Source organism: Homalodisca vitripennis, chromosome 3, assembly GCF_021130785.1.
Source record: "Homalodisca vitripennis isolate AUS2020 chromosome 3, UT_GWSS_2.1, whole genome shotgun sequence".
NCBI classification, from domain to species: Eukaryota; Metazoa; Arthropoda; class Insecta; order Hemiptera; family Cicadellidae; genus Homalodisca; species Homalodisca vitripennis.
Genome location: NC_060209.1, coordinates 71978807 through 71997066, shown reverse-complemented (window position 1 = coordinate 71997066; position 18260 = coordinate 71978807). Strand labels below are relative to the sequence as shown.

The window sequence follows — 18260 nt, the reverse complement described above, 5'->3', positions numbered from 1 at the left end:
AAACAAGATTTGCCAGGAACTTCAATATCCCTGCCCACCGCACTGTACTTTACACTAAGAAACCATCCTACGCCGGCGCCAAGCTTCTCAATCTTCTTCCGGCAAGTACCACGGATGTTCCAGCAAGAACCTTTAAGAAATGGCTGCGGAATTGGTTGATGGAAGATCCAGTCTACAGTATGGAGCAATTCTTTGAACGAGCTCGCGTTCTTAGAGAAGAATGAAATTGACTTTATTGTAAAATAACAAAACATATTTTTTTGACACCATTCTATTCTTAATGATCACGAATAAAAGCGTTCTGTATTCTGTATTCCTAAAAACTTATACTGTATTTTCAAAAACTACATAATATTTGACAACTTTTGGCTATCTTGAAGTTTCAAAATTCTAAGAATAAAAATATTTACAAACCATGGTCCCACGCAATTAATGTAAAACAATTTAAACATTTGGGCAAATTATATATATAATATTATATAAGTGTTGGAATAAATAAAACTAATAATAAAAGCATTTTTTACATTATATGTTGTCACAGTAAAGGAGTGAATAATATTATTTACAATATGAATTTAGTTAGTTGAATTATCTTTAATTAATATCAAATAGGTTATGAAACACTAACAATAGCTAACTATGAGTTAAACAAATTCCTAACTATCTATCAAAAACTTCAAAGATCCAAGTACTAACCATGTGCATTTATCCTGTGTAGCCGAACTCCAGTACGTGATTTGAAGACTGCACCACAAATTTCACATATGGTAGAAAAATCTTTATGTTTGCTCTTTTTCTCTGGGAAAATAAAGATACAAGATAAGAAATTTAACTGTGATGATGGCCTTGGAAAAGTCGCAAAAAACCCCACAAGTTTATTGTGGCCAATCCTGGGCTAATCACAAACAAGGTTACACCCAATCCTGTCTTCTTATTCTTACAAAAATCAATCTGATCACTACAAATTATATGCTTGACCTTTAGAAACTTGGACACTCGTGATTTTTAGTGCCTGCAAAAGATATCAATTACTTCTCTAGATAAAGTAATATGAGTACAGATAAAAGTTACTTAGTATCAGTTGCTTTAACCCTAGTGTTGGCAATCAATGCAAATGCCATGTTCTAACATATTGGATACATTATTCAGTAATGAAGTATGTCTATATATTTAGTTATTTCTTTTACTTCTTTCTGAGCCTTTTATAAAGCAGATTTAATATTTAAGGTAGATCAACTATTTTAGGGTTTTATACATACCCTTATTTGTTATACACAAACAATATTGTCAGGTCTATTATTTTTGGACCTTAATCATCCAGTTCCATCAGATATACTTTGCTTGAACTACAAATAAATTAACTTAAATTCAATACAAACTGGGCTTGGCAAAAGAAGTTCAATCAATAAAATTTTTAACGTCTCTACGTTTTGTCAACTTTTCTACTATAAAATTTGAAATTAGCTTGGCTTACCAATAGACTTTTCACCATGTAAACAAAAAGATGCCACCACGATCTAATCTCTTCCATCAATATTCATAATAGCAGCTACTAAAATCACTTGATTTTATATGAGTCACAATTTACATTAATACTTGAATATTAAAAGAAAAAAACTAATACAATTAAGATAAAAATCTCTCATCTGCCCAAAATGTTTGGTTTATTATTCTCTTTTTAATAATATATCACAAAAGTAGAGTTACCATTTGAAAGTTTTAAATTGGTCCCATCTCTCATTATAACTTCTAATGCAGCAAAAAGTAAGTTCCATCAAATTAAAACATATTCCAAATGTTTTCTTTTTCTACATACTACAATTAAAAATACATTGGTGGGGAAGGGACTAAACCTTGTTATCACACTGTATATACACTACAACATTTTCAAATAATTGTAAATTCTAAAATTAATTAGAAGTTTAAAACAAACTCCACAACATAAGTTTATAACTTACTCATAACTATTCGGTTCTTGTGATTAACAAATTCTTCAGTTGACGAGTATGTTCTACAGCACGCTACACATTTTACGGACACAGAGCTGCGAGTACACCCATGATTCTCAATCAATGAGGGATCATCTGACACCTTTTTACATTCACACTTCCATGTTTCACCTGCAAAATACCAAAGATAGAATTGCTAAATGTAAAAGACACACAATTAATCCTACTTATATTCAACTACCCTTCTTTGTTATATGTATTAAATGTACAACACTATGTTTATCTAAAATCTGATCCTCTCCCCAGGTGAATAACTAACCTAACACATAACTACAATCTAACCAGAACTACTTGGAGTCCAGTCCAGGCATTGTCAATGCACAGGATGCAAGTCACGAACAAGAGAAGTCAAGCTCACAATCACACGTCACAACAGCATAGGCAAAAGTGGAATATTAAGAAGAAAATCATTGTTGGCGCTTTCTTCAGCATCGCGACATGTCATCTCAAACAATAAGACAGGAAGGCAATGGTCAAGAGGGAGCCGCTTCCGACCCTATGTTTTGGTCTTAGACATTAGTGTCGTCAAGGTGTGTCGTACATTGCAGATCTCGAAACATTTCTACATTGTTTTGTAACATATAACAACGGCAAATTTCCTATATCCTATTACTCTTTCAATTACCCTTGTTTGGCAGTACTGGTTACAATACAATGAAAAGCATCATCACTAAGTGAGTAGAAAGATATATATGACCATTAAAAATAAGATAATGACAGTTAATATTTCTACTTTAATAATACTCATTGTTAATTGTTTGCTCCTATGTCTACTTTTCAATTACATGGAATAAATATTTGTAGGGATGATCAGGTTCCTATACATTATTATTAACATTACAATTTTAATTGTATACTAAAATTAGTTGTGCAGTCTCAATTGTGAATTTTATTCAAATCAATCTTTTAAGTAATTTTCTTACCCTGATGAACTATAAATGGTTTTAAAAATTAATCAATCATCATTATAACAATTGTTATTAAATATTTGTTTTTGTGTTTAAAATGACAAATTAATTAATATCTTTCAATTTAGTATTTGTTCTGAGCAATTCTTTATTTTCTTTATTTAAAATTATTTTCTAACTAGCCTATTGCTTTAGTACACAATGTTTTACTGAAACATACAAATTTGCATAACAGCAAATATGGAGAAATGAACCTAAAACTCTAAAAATATGAATATGCAGAAAATTATTGCCAAGAATAAGTCTTAATTTCATACTGACATGCTTTTAATTAAAGTTCTATTCACTATAAAATGTTTCAAAGACTGCCATGGTCTATTAAATATTTACTATCCAAGAATAAATGCGAAATAAAAATATCCTTGTACATCTTGGTTATTCATGGATAAATTTTCATGAAATGTAATAGAGTTTTATAAATGTTTACACTGATTACAATTTAGCCTTTTTATTTATTTTTCTTTATCTTCAATTTTAGTAACTGTCCAATGGTAGAGGCGAGAATGCTAGATGACATTGAACCAACAATACAATATGAAGACTTTAAGTCCTACCTTGACAATAATGTGCCTCCATGTGAGCCCGTAGAGCTGCCAAAGAGTGGTAGTCTTGTCTGCAGATCTTACAATGCACCCTCGTTCGAGTCATGGCCTCTTGCGTGGGTGCCTCAGAGGAACACGAAAGTTTGTGGGTTTGTAGTGTCTCTTTACGTGCAAACACCTAATTTAATATAGGGAATGAATAAACTTTAATTATTTCTAACAGGATCTATATATAAACTTCAAGGGAAAGTTTAAGGACTACAGTCTAGGATCTTGGAAGAAAAGCAGTTGTAGGATCAACAAGCTTATCAACTTGTTAAAAAAAATTGGATAGTTACCATAAAAAAATTAATTCTATTTTTTATACTTATTAAAACAGTTAGTAATTTAACAGAATTGCCATTTTTTAACTTTCTCTATCCAATTATACAAACACAAAGAAATAAAAAGGTATTGAAATACAGTTATAAAACAGGTGGATATCAATGACAACTATGCTCCTCTATTACCTAATCTCATACCTTTATCCAATGGTAAAACACTAGTACAATAACAGTACTTTCACATTTTTTAAGTACTTTTACCTCTATTTTTAAAGTTATCACAATTGACTTTTGGCATTACTAGACAAAATAAACCATTCTCAAACAGGAGAATACATTTATTTTTCCATCTTTCTAATCTTAACAATTCCATCCAAAAAAAAAACTGTTTCATGAAATATATTGTTGTAAAACTTACTAAGGTGTGTAAGATATGGTGGCAGTAATGAAATTTAATAGCCCTCCAAAGTTAAAAAAATATATATAAATTTGCATTTTCATATAACATTGGAATTTCATATTTATTGAATTCATGTCATGCTAACCTTAATTTATAACATCAATAAAATTAAACTTAATTTATGACTTACGTTAACTCTTATTGAGAAATTTGTACTTTTTTCTCATGCTACTAGAAAAAAACAGTTAGTTTTAAAGAAAGGAATGTACAGATCAAATATCACATTGCAGTCAATTGTTCCATAAACAAAGGTTAATACAAATTTTAGAAAATGACAAAGGGGAAATTACTATTTGCATATAATTTTGATATGATATAATTTGAGCCAATCGCTGGACACTCTATACAGAAATTGTGACTAATGATACATTTGTATTTATTACAAACCTGTCTAGCCACTTCTGCCAATGTTAATAGCTTAAGTGATACTCAAAGCTTTGCCTATATAATTTTGTAGCAATAGCTTTAAACAAAATCAAGCAGTAGAATTCAGGAACTTTTTATTAATTTTTTACTATAATCATGTTTGTCCTAGAGAAAAATCAAATAAATAATATAGTTTTAAATAGTAAAAAGTTTTAAAAACTTTGCTGTGGAAAATATTAAACTTTAAAGTTGTGGAAAACAGCTTTTGAATATAACACTAGTTATAAGATATATTAGAGAGAATAACTTACAAATGCATCAGTTCTCAGCAAATGCTTTGTTTAGATATTATAGTGACATTTACGTCTAGTAAAAAAGGCCTAATTAGTACCACAATTATTTAAGTTCATTTAATATTTAACCCTTAATATACTAATGTGTTAAGTTGTAGCTTTGTACAATATTGGGAAATATGGTATTGGGAAGAGCAATCAGTAAGGGATTTTCCTTCTTCTTATTAATAAATTTTTGAATAATCACTGATTATGTAGGTGACTCATGCATGAGAAAAGTAATTCATTACTCACCATAAAACAAGCATTACATCTGAACTCTCCTGTATGTTTCCGTAGGTGTCTAAACAAATAAGTTTGCTTTCCAAAACATTTAGCGCAGATGTCACACTTAAAATGACCTTCATTCTGTAAAATTAACACGCAGTTATAAAATTTGTGTGAAATAAAATTTGTTTGCTAAGTACAAATGTATAAAATAACACACTGCAAAAAATATTCAATGGTTCTGGCCTGAAAATGTTTGTAGTAAAAATATTGCACTGATAAATAAATATTAGTGATTTTTTTATTATACTTAGTGAAGTACAGAAAAAGCACAAGTATTAATATATTTCATAACAACTGTTAATCCCATACTCTGAAATCCCTATTTTATATAATTTAAAAGGATGTGGTTTATTTCATTTTTCCTATAAGTATGGTTTACCTAACCAATTCAATGTATTTTTCAATTTTATTGATTCAATTTTTACTCAAATGAACATGAAAAAATGAATCAAAATAATCTGAACTGCATGGCCATTCTATATATGACAAAGAGAACATATACATAGTGTAAAGATTGTCCCATTTCATTTTAAATATGCACATTACTTTGTAAACATTTAATTTTACTTGTGTATAAGCCTGTATGCCAATTCCTCCTGTAACAAGCTGAGTAAAAACGTTTCAAAGAATAAAGCATTAAAAATACAAAACACATAATAAGTTTTTTTTGTAGTCCATACGGGAAATATACAATACAGAGTGCCAATAGATGGTCCTAAAAATGATGACAATTCATATTACAGGAATACAATACATTATTACAATCCTATACCTAGTTGACACAGAGTATTGAGTATTGATATTTCATTTTTATCCTGTTTATATTAATTTTTGCAGTAATAATGTAAGTATGTGTTGATGTTATACTATATTACTGAAGGTTGTTTATTACAGGATATATCATTAACATTTTTAATCTTCAAGATGACATACAATTTGTGTTTCTTTGAAAGGATAATAGAATTTAGGACATTTGCCATTGTTAGTGTGAAATACTCAAGTGGTACGGAATGATTTTCCTTTATCATTCAGCACCACAGTGTTTTTATAAAAGCTCTTGATTCTCATAGCTTTAATTTTTACTTGAGTAAAAATTGTTTTTATGAAAATATTTTTATGAACAATTCTCTAACCCTTTATGGAGTATGGACATCATACAACGTCTTCTTTCGATAGGCTAAAATAAGTAATGGATGAAGAAATCCAAAAAATTACCAAAAGGAGTAAAAAATTAAAAACCTTAAATTCTCTTAAAATGTTTCTATTTATATTTTAAACCCTAATAAAAAAGGACTACAAGTTCTACAAGTTAATATTTCAGTACTTTTTCAAAATCAAATGTCTTATTTCCTAACTACGAAGGACTCGATCAATATTGACAGCTATTTGGACAACAGTAACAAACTAGATGGTTGCTCAATAGAAGTTTTTTTAATTTAAAAATTAGGATAGTTTAACCAAATAAATTATGTATTTATTGATTATTTATTATTTATGTATTATGTAAATGACTGTACTATATAATAAATTATTAAATAGTAGGTTGTGTACCTATGTTTATTTTAGATTTTCACCTTTTTGAAACAAGTTTATCATTTAATTAAAAATATAGGAATCAAAATTGGTTATACACATAGTTTTAAGCAACAAAGTGTGATGCAATTCTGTATACATACTTGTATGAATAAAGAATATTTGAATCTTGAATCTTGAATCAACAAATATAAGTCATTCTCACAAGATAAATATGGCCACAGTACACAGTATATAAGGAATGACTAGTATAATGTGGCGGTATATTCTGACAGCAAAGCAATGCTTGCGCAACACAACCTTCATTCAGTGGCTTCTACCAGGTGGCTATTGCGATCTGGTGGTAAAATCTGATTACAAGTGAATGCGAGCACAAACATGGAAGTTAAGTATGTTGCCGATAGATGGAACCACTTTACAGACTAATCTAACTAAAGGCAATCAGTAATAGCAATGCATTTACGATAATACAACAATACAGAGGCAAAACGTCATATGACGTCCGTACTCTTTTGGGCCACTACAAGAATATATGTCGTATGACGTCCTTACTCATTATGTAGCGTTTACACGCACTCCTTAACGGGTTAAATAGTTTTAAATATATTTCCTTAAAGTTCTATTACTTATGAAGAATTCCCCATCTTTACTTAAATCATAGTATTTTTTATATAAAAACCTAAGTATGTAAGTACAATATTAAAAAATATTCAAACTTATTTAGATGTTCATTTTGCAAATTTGGTCAAAAAGCAATTCCTTTGTTTGGTCATGATACTTAAACACACACACACACACACACACACACACACAAACATAACACGTACAATTTCCAAACTTTTTTCGAGGAGGTCAAATGTGTATTTCTAATGAAAAACCAAAATTCAAGTTTTTACCATCAATTAAATTTTCTTGTAGTGTTGGTTCTTACATGTAAAACTAATAATAGTTCACATATTTATATTATTATTAAAAGAAATTATATGATAATCTTACCTTAGACTTCCCCTTGGACAATTCATCAACTGTTTGTTCCATTTCAGTTCTGTTTTCGTTGTTACATGCAGAGTCACTGACACAACCATCAGTCATTTCATAATCAAGATACTTTTCATCTGTTTCACTGAGCAAATTCTCAACAATTCTATTCCTCTCTTCATCAGTAACATCATCACATGAAGTGAAACTGGACTGCAAGAACCCACTCTTGCCCAGAGAGTAATATGGTGTAGAGTCAAGAATAGAAGGTTGTGCCATGGGAGTCTCTGGCATCAACAAACTTGGTCCTGGCATACTGCAGAAAAGCTCTGAACTTTTACTTTTAGGAAATGACAGGGGCTTATCCAGATTGCAATCCTCATTAATCATTTCTACAAAAGATTTTGAAATATTGAAGTCAAGATCATCGCTGAGATCTAGTATCAGTGACTTGGTCAATAGGTTTTCTTCCAATGATTCCAGGCCAATGTTTCTCTCAGATTCAAAAGATTTACTTTCTTTGGTCCAGTTATTCTTTTCCCCGACATTCAAACTTTCAAGGAGTTTTAAGTTCTCTAAGCTCTCGACTTTGTTTTCTAAACAAACAGAATTCCATTCACACTTATCAGTTTTGTTTTCATTTGGAAGATTTTGTGAATCTTTGTTGCCAAAAGCAGCAGGCAGTTCTTCCAATTGTGTGCTTGTCAAAGATCTTGGGTCATGCACATTTGAGTCTTTAGTTTTCTTGCTATCAAAATTAGATTGAGTAATCAGAGTATCTTGTGGATTATCTTTTATTCTAACATCCAATACATTACAAAGGGAAGGAGTGACACAGGTCAAAGCCAAACTATTACTATCTGTATGCTGTTCACTCAAGATAGCACTTGAAATATTTTCTAAACTAAGCAAACCTTCTTCTAAATTGTCTTTAGATGTTTTTGTTACATCTTTTTCTGTCTCTCTTCCAGCTAATATTTCTAAATGTAAAGATTTTTCATTACTTTTTCCACTCTCGTTTGGAGTTGTTGAACATTGTTCTAATTCTTTTTGTGTCTGCTTTTCTTTACAAATTTCAATGTGGATTCTTCGACTCTGTGAAATAAACAATTCAAGTAATGAATTATAATCTATAAAATATCATTACCACTTGATAAAGTATAAACTATTAAATAAAAATAAATTATATGAAAAATTTATGTTGTTATTAATACACAAAAATTATTATTATTATTAATGCAATGTCTGTATCTCTTCACCACCAAAGGAGAGATAACCTAGTCAACATCACCTTCTACTTTATTGGCAACGAACAGATAGGCCTAGCCAACTCGTTCACCTTTCCTGGTAAAGGAGAGATAGACCTAGCCAACTCATTCTCCTTTCCTGGTTGAGGAGAAATCGGCCTAGCTAATTTCTCTTCCTACCCTGAGAAAACACACTGGCTTAAACTTTTACTTTCACTAAAATCACTGCCTATAGAATCTTCTATAAGAAATTCTCTCATCACTCCTAACTTTTTCTCTAGGAACCATAATTTGGTTGTTTTATCCATGGTACAATAGTTTTAAGAGATACAATTGCTTTGTAAAATTTCACAAAACACAATATAAAGTCACTTAAGAGTTCTTTCTTATTAGTAATACTGTTTTTCTAAAATATCAGAAAAACACCAAAATTTGGTTTTTGGTTGTTTTGTTTGTATCAGTGGCTTTATTCCATTTGCTTACAAAAACACACAAATAGAACATAATCCACACAATTACAAAGCAGTGCAGGATATTGATATATTCTGTACTGCATATATAATCTATAATAAAAGACAAAACAACATGTTATTCTCACAATTTCATATTGGATGCAAATGACACTTCCACAAAGAGAAATGCACAGGCTAAATGAATATTTCACCTTTTTATCTTTCAAACCATAACAAAGACTTTGAAAATTGTAACAAACGACTAACTAAATAAATTGCTGAAATCTCAATCGATTCATAATGAGTCAGTGGACAATGTGGGGATATTCTCAGGCAAAAACCTCTATGGCACCATCCATTTAATGATGGTGTATGTGTTGAACTTAATTAATTAATAAGGGAATAATTACATTTCCATTTTGTTTAACTAAACAAACAACAACTAATAACATTCTTTGAAATATGAATCCTTATTGTTGACAGTCAGTTCAATGGGTTAAATTATTTACTGCTACTTTAATTTCACTTCAAGGTAAAAAGTATGATTAGTAATTAGAAATTACTGCTTAGATCCTACTCCTTCTCTTAGATTAGATATAGTAGGTGGACACTAAGAGGGTTAATGACATGCAAGTAATATTCATAAATAAATTATAGTATTAAAACACTTACATATCCATCTTTTCTGAACCGCTTAGGACAAAGGGGACAAGAGAGTGTTTTCACAGTAGAATTCCGGTAATGCTCCATGAGGTGGCGAGCGTAGGCAGCCACATTAGTCTCAACCTGCCCACACTCCTTGCAGTGCCATTCACCCTTGCGCTCAACAGCCCCCAGCAGTTCTCCAGGTAATACATCGTTCGGTGGGATCGCTCGGTAGTAGTCTACACAACATTCAATACGTAAAAGTTACACTCCATAAACACATTGAAGTCCAGACTGATATAGAGCTGTTATACTCCTTCCGGAAAAAATCCTTCCTTGAGAAATGTAATTATTCAACCTCATAGTTGCCAAATAATATTAATTTAAGAATAAGGTTTTTTTATTCACATACAAAGTACTATGACACCACTGTGGCATGAACAATAAAAATGTTGCGTTACAAAAAGTCAAACATTGGCTTAATGTTGTTGGCAAGTGATGTCATGCTTCATCCTGATGTAATATTAGTGATGAATCTATAGAGGAACAGAATAATATAGCAAGTATAACTGCTAAATATAACCACAAACTATATAAATAAACTGATTTTGTACTAGAAATTCTATGACACCACCACAGTACTAATGATGAACAATTCATGAGACTATTCAGTGAGTTAGTCTTACCATAATATACAGCACGGACTCAGTAATCTTCCTGTCAATACTGAGCAAAACATCAGAGAAACTGGCAGAAATTTGAGTCGACTGATTGTTTAAACTCTAGTAAGTAACAATAAAAAACCACATTTCTTTAAAAGTTACTTTGGTATTCTCAGAGTTCTAAATAAACAGTTTCATAACAATGGGTAGATATTATATTAAATAGCAAATAATGTAACTGCATAAACAAAGATATCTACTCGAAACTAAAGTAACGTTGTCGGTAATGGTGTCATATCAAGTTCAGGATGCCACCTGGCGTCAACTGGACTGAATGTGTAAGTATAATTTAAACATTTTTTTAAATTTCAATTAAAACTTTTTAATATTAATTTCAAATATAGTGTCTCCTGGAATTCTCTTTTTTGTGTTGTCTTATTGTGATTTGATACTGCATCTGCCTTATTTCTTGTTATGTCCCATCAAGACAATAGACACAAGGATCTTACTGTGATAAATTTGGGGGGAAACTTTTAATGAATTACCAGACAAATTCCAAATATTTATGTGTTAATTCGTGTAAATTCTGGTTATACAAGACTACATAATATTGAAAATTGATTTCTTTGGAAGAAGCTGTATTTTGGGTTTTTCAAGATGATCAAATGCTTTCTATTTCCAAATACAGATAAGCTAACCATTGGAAATAAGACGAAAATTAACTTGTCAAAAATACTTACTTTCACCTAAAATTGGTGGTTTTGGCAATTTTCTTCTTCTTTTATTCTTTAACTTTGGAATGTAAGTATGATCTTGTACTTCAGCCTCTTTTTGTAGCTGAAACCATAAAACATCAAAGCATTTACAATAAACTATGTAACTCTATTTAAACAATTTTGAAATAAAACTCTTTTTTGAAGGAAGCAGGATTTTTCCAGACATTTTCCATTGTTCAGTGATAAAATACAATCAGTAACTCTATGTTTCGAGATCTGCAATCTGATCTCTTCTTCAGGTTAATGCCTAAACTAATGCATGACTTAAATCTAGGTTAAAGTAAACAAAACACATCATAGCTTTGAAACATGGATAAGTCAGGAACAACAACAGCCATGTTGTATGTCTATTCCATACACACTAACTCTAAAACATGCACTTAATAAAAACTAAACACTACTTATTAAAACTGAACTAGACTACACGTCACAATAGGTCTGCACACACCAACCAACCATACAGAACTGACCAGAGAGGTCAATAGTAAATGGCTATCGTCACAGCAGAAACAAGATGGTGGCAAAAAAGGGAGGGACGGGAGTGGGCCTTTTTTATTATTAATTCATGCAAGATGAACTTTTTAAAACCATACCATGTCAAAAATATTGCAATTTATTAACATAAAATTGAAGATTATTATACAATTTATACATCTTAATTAGGTAGTAATAGAGCAAAATTCTTAAAATTCTTCTATACTGTAGATGGACTTCTTTACAAGCCAGTAGTTTCTTGAATGTCTCTTAATTCCCATTCTTGATGCTAGAAGGGTTGATGGTTGAGAAATCTTGCACCAGTGTAGGAGGGTGTCTTGGTATAGAGGATACTCCTGTGCGCTGGCAGGTCAAATTCATTGGTACACCTTATATAATATTGATCGTTATCCCCTCTCCTTGGAATATTGCAATTAAGAGTGAAGGATGTTGCCTCTACAATGTATAGGGATGATATGGGTAGGATTCTTTGTCTTGAAAATTTCTCTGCAGCTGTCATGGGATTAAACATCTGCCAAGATTCTCATTGCATACTTTGTAGGATTAAGGCACAATGTAAATAGTCCTTTGAGGAGCTTCCCCATAAGCTTATTCTGTAGTGAATGTGTGATTCAAATAGAGTGTGATACGTAGTTTTTGTAGCGGTTGTTGTGCCTATTCCTTAATCTTTCTCAGAGCAAAAAGAGCCATCACAGAGCATCAACATGACAATTCCAAGAAAGACGAAAGTGTTACTCCCAGGAACCTTGTAGCCTTTACTCTCCGGAGTTATGGTGGGCCTGATATTTTTTTTTTTTTTTCCTTAGGACAAGAAGCTTAAAATGTAACAGGTCAAATTACGACATTTGAATATTCGCGGGGAATTGGCAGACTGTGACGTCAGTGAATCGGCAGACTGTGACGTCAGTGAATCGGCAGACTGTGACGTCAGTGAATCACATGTTGTCGGAATTGAGATTCATTTAATTAATAACGAAGAAATATATTAAACTTTATACGGGAAAAGATTTGATTAATTAAAATGAAGTAAACATAACCAAAATTCGTGTTTAACAAAGGTGCTAAATAGAATTACGCAGAAAAGCCAATTATGGGATAAATGACTTTTAGATTGATGACGTCATAAAGCACATGTTGCTAAAAATTTAAATAAAAAGCTTTGAAAAAATAATAAAAAGAAAATAGAAAGACTAAAATTGATTAATTATAGTAAACGTGATAAATTTCGACAATTATAAGAAAAGAATCAAATTATATTTATTCGTGAAGATGCTGATTTGAACGGGAGAGGGGATGAGTATTGTTTTGAGTCGGTATCCGTAGTTTTATATGGAGATTCCGTCTTCTCTTACCAGACATGAAGCAAGGAGGTTGTGTTGATTCTCCTGGGATAGTAGTGATTTGTAATATAGTGTATTGAAATTTTAATGAAGGATGGGATATTATTTTAGACTTTTATATTATCAAAGCATTGCAAGGTGAGTGAAATTATAATATGTGTTGACAGTGTAACATGGAATAAACTAACGTCAAAGTCACCTGGTTTGACTTTTCTTTGAGTATCCCATTTATAAAAAGTGTGATGGAGTGATATTAAATTTTTTAATCACCACTCAACTTATTTAAAAACCTGAGATAGACATAGTCTTGTTGTTGGTGAGAACACCACAGACATTCAAATTTAATAGTGGCAGAGTTTTAAGCAGTACCAAGGGAATGCAGCTAGCATGGGGCAGATTTTGAGCAAGATGGCGACCAACACCATCCGGAGCAAAATGGTACAGCAACGTGGGCTGGTAACATAAAGGCGCACAACTACATGGTGAGTCAACAACACTAAAAAACTGATCCACAGCAAATTGACACAACTACGAGGGGCAGATCTCGCGACAAATTGACGCAGTCAACGTGGGGGATCCACGTCAAATTGGCGCACCAACTGGAGGGCTCCAACTTCCACAACTAATTTAAGTAGGTTAGTGGTAGCATATTTTAGACTAAGTGAAAATCACTGTTTTTATATAATTGTATTTTCAGGTGTGTGTCTAGAAGAAGTATGATAAATTAATTATTGTTAGTCTATAAGTTTGATAACTTTGAACACAACCTAGTTATAATATAAATTGGTAAAATTTTCCTGGTAGGCTAGTAAAACAAAAATTAGGCCTAAATTAATAATAGAAATTTTCAAATTAAACATAGGCTAAAAATGGAAGGCGAACAAAATAATGAAGGGCCCGTACCAATATTTAGACCAGTAGAAATAGATCTTCATAGCTCAGGAGATACAGGGTTTTTAGGTTGGTCATCCCTTAATACAGTAGAACATGAGGTATCGACAACAGATGACAGAAATTCATTAGAGAATGAGGTTAGCAGAGTCAGTAGTCCAGTAGGAGTTGATAGGGATGAAGGTCTTATTGCATTCATGAGGACTATGATGAATAGTCTGAATGAAAAGATGGATAAAAATAATGAAAAGATGGATAAAAATAATGAGGAGTTAAAGAAAATTAATGAGGAATTAAGGAAGGACTTGAATGAAAAGATGGATAAAAATAATGAGGAGTTAAAGAAAAATAATGAGGAATTAAGGGATCTGAATTATAAAATAGATCATAATAAAGAGGAACTAAAAACGGAAATTCAGAGAAGAAATGAGCAGTTAAAACGAGACATGGAACAGATGAGAGGTGAGTTAAACAATAAAATAGTAGAGACAACGGAGGTTATGAGAGTAGAGATAAATAAAGACTTAAATACTTTAAATAAAGAATTAAAAGACTTGGAGGAGGGGGTCAGACTTGAAATAAACGAACAAGCTGAGAAAAACAAGAGAGGTGAGAGGAGTGAACTTAAAAGTCAAGTTAGATGAGAGGTTACTACGGAGATAAAGAAATTAAAAGATAAAAGAGAAGAAGATATGAGGGAAATTGAAAAAAGGTTTGTACACATTGAGGATGGTAAAAAGAAAATAGATCAAAGATTAGAAAAGTTAAATAAGAGATTTAAAACAAGATTAGATGAATTAAATGGTAGGGTAGATAGGGACAGAGCTAACTCAGAACTTGACCAGGTCTTAAGTAGATTAAAAGAAGGAGGAATAACAATCAAATTAAAGAAATCACAATTTTTAAGAAAAGAGATAAATTATTTAGGATACATTATTTCAGCTGAAGGAATTAAAATGGATAAAAATAAAATAATTGAACAGATAGTGAATTTCAAACGACCTATAAACATAAAAGAACTAAAGAGGTTCATAGAATAAGAGTATGAAAACTCTTCAAGTGTGAATGACCATACTGATGCTGAATGAGACCATTTTATTTAAGAAATTTTTAAAAAACATGGTCTATAAACTGGCTTGTGTGGATGGATGAGTGTGCAGAGAAGCACATAATAAACAATACATGCTTATGAAATAAAACTTGTGACCTTCTCTTTAATGAAATGTGCCAATAAAAGAATAACCCCTCCAATTATATCAATATTTTTTTTTACCTGTCAAAATTTAACCTTGAGGGGAATAAGCCAGTTTTTATTTTAAAATATTGTAGGCTCCCATGTAGTCAGCCTATGCCCCGTCATAATAATGACAAATAAACCTTTTCTAAAAACGGGCTGATATAAAAATATCTGACCATAACGGTCAGATAAAACAATAAAAAATATCAAATTCATTTGAAGCCAAATAACTGACAATAATAGTCAGATTAGTATAAGGTTGTATAAATATTTAGAATAAGATGTAACAAGGATAATGTAATATAGTATATAGCGTGTGTAATATGTTTCCAGTAGGAGATGACAATATAAGGATATTACAATATTGTTTATCAGTAAAAATATGTTTAGGATTTTTACAAGGTATCTGTGTATTATCATAATTATTTGTGAGTGTATAATCTAATAGTGTTAACTTGTATTGAACATTATGTTATGTGAAATGGACACGTTAAACATTATATTCAAAACGTATAGAGGTTACATGTATTCAGTTTAAAAATATTTAAAACTTTAGTACTGTTCTTATATATATATATTCATTGATATTTGTATTAATTTTAATTTGTGTAATTGATTTATATGTGCACTGTAATTTGTGTAATCATTTAATATTAATTGTAATTTGTGTAGCTGATTTATATATTCATTGATATTTGTATAGTTAATTATATTCATTGAAATTTGTGTAATTGATTTATATGTACACTGTAATTTGTGTAATTATTTAATATTAATTGTAATGTGTGTAATTGTCTAATATACATTGTAATTTGTGTAATATGATTGTAAGCATTTGCTTTGCTTTGATATTTTACTTTCTTTTAAATGAATACTTTTATAGGTGTTAACAAAATTATCAAGAAATTTAAATAATAGCTTAATTGAACAAAAATTTAAAAGATTTGATTGGAGGAGAAATATAAATTGATAACAAATATGTGATCAATCTATATTTGGGGGTTGTGTAACAGGTCAAATTACGACATTTGAATATTCGCGGGGAATTGGCAGACTGTGACGTCAGTGAATCGGCAGACTGTGACGTCAGTGAATCGGCAGACTGTGACGTCAGTGAATCACATGTTGTCGGAATTGAGATTCATTTAATTAATAACGAAGAAATATATTAAACTTTATACGGGAAAAGATTTGATTAATTAAAATGAAGTAAACAGTACACAGAAAAGCCAATTATGGGATAAATGACTTGTAGATTGATGACATCATAAAGCACATGTTGCTAAAAATTTAAATAAAAAGCTTTGAAAAAATAATAAAAAGAAAATAGAAAGACTAAAATTGATTAATTATAGTAAACGTGATAAATTTCGACAATTATAAGAAAAGAATCAAATTATATTTATTCGTGAAGATGCTGATTTGAACGGGAGAGGGGATGAACATTGTGTGAGTCGGTATGCGTGGTTTTTAGAGGGAGAATCCTTCTTCTCTTTCTAGACTTGAAGCAAGGAGGTTGTGAACTCATGTGGATCCTCCTGGTACAGTAGTGATGAAATTAATGTGAAACTGTACTATTGTGAATTGAAGTTTTAATAAGGGATGGGATGTTGTTTTGGATTCTCAAATTATCAAAGCAAAGTAGGTGGAATTGGACAGTGTAATGTGAAATAAATTGACATCAAGGTCATTTGCTTTGTCTTTTATTGAAAATCCCATCTACAGAGAAATGTGGTAAGTAAGATAACAAACTTTAAATTAAAGTATATTGCTTTTAAAAAAACTTTTTTAATTCAAAGTGATTGATAAGAACAGTGAATGTTTTGTGAATTTTGTTATGATATAGACAATCATATTGATCGGAACTTTTAATGGAGTAATATTGAGTTTTTAACCATCATTCAACCTATTTAAAAAACCTGAGATAGATATAAACCCAGTGTTGGTGATATCAACAACATTACAGACATTGAATTTTGATAGTTATTTAATATCAACTTGGAATAATATGAGTTAGCCAACACGAAACAATTTGCAAAACCAATTTGCTTTGCTTTGATATTTTACTTTCTTTTAAATGAATACTTTTATAGGTGTTAACAAAATTATCAAGAAATTTAAATAATAGCTTAATTGAACAAAAATTTAAAAGATTTGATTGGAGGAGAAATATAAATTGATAACAAATATGTGATCAATCTATATTTGGGGGTTGTGTAACAGGTCAAATTACGACATTTGAATATTCGCGGGGAATTGGCAGACTGTGACGTCAGTGAATCGGCAGACTGTGACGTCAGTGAATCGGCAGACTGTGACGTCAGTGAATCGGCAGACTGTGACGTCAGTGAATCACATGTTGTCGGAATTGAGATTCATTTAATTAATAACGAAGAAATATATTAAACTTTATACGGGAAAAGATTTGATTAATTAAAATGAAGTAAACATAACCAAAATTCGTGTTTTACAAAGGTGCTAAATAGAATTACGCAGAAAAGCCAATTATGGGATAAATGACTTGTAGATTGATGACGTCATAAAGCACATGTTGCTAAAAATTGAAATAAAAAGCTTTGAAAAAATAATAAAAAGAAAATAGAAAGACTAAAATTGATTAATTATAGTAAACGTGATAAATTTCGACAATTATAAGAAAAGAATCAAATTATATTTATTCGTGAAGATGCTGATTTGAACGGGAGAGGGGATG

At 30.8% G+C, this 18260-nt stretch overlaps 1 protein-coding gene across 2 annotated transcripts in view; it reads right to left on the bottom strand.

Moving 5' to 3' along the window:
• LOC124357058 (PR domain zinc finger protein 15-like) overlaps positions 1-18260 on the bottom strand; it is an 84646-nt gene that overhangs the window by 54186 nt on the left and 12200 nt on the right. For both annotated transcript variants that reach the window (XM_046808459.1, XM_046808460.1), the window contains 7 exons: positions 11549-11645; positions 10174-10385; positions 7821-8897; positions 5256-5369; positions 3532-3697; positions 1959-2120; positions 697-798 (listed from right to left, as the gene is read on the bottom strand). In XM_046808459.1, the coding sequence (XP_046664415.1) occupies positions 697-798; positions 1959-2120; positions 3532-3697; positions 5256-5369; positions 7821-8897; positions 10174-10385; positions 11549-11645 (1930 nt within the window). The remainder of the gene's footprint in view (positions 1-696; positions 799-1958; positions 2121-3531; positions 3698-5255; positions 5370-7820; positions 8898-10173; positions 10386-11548; positions 11646-18260) is intronic.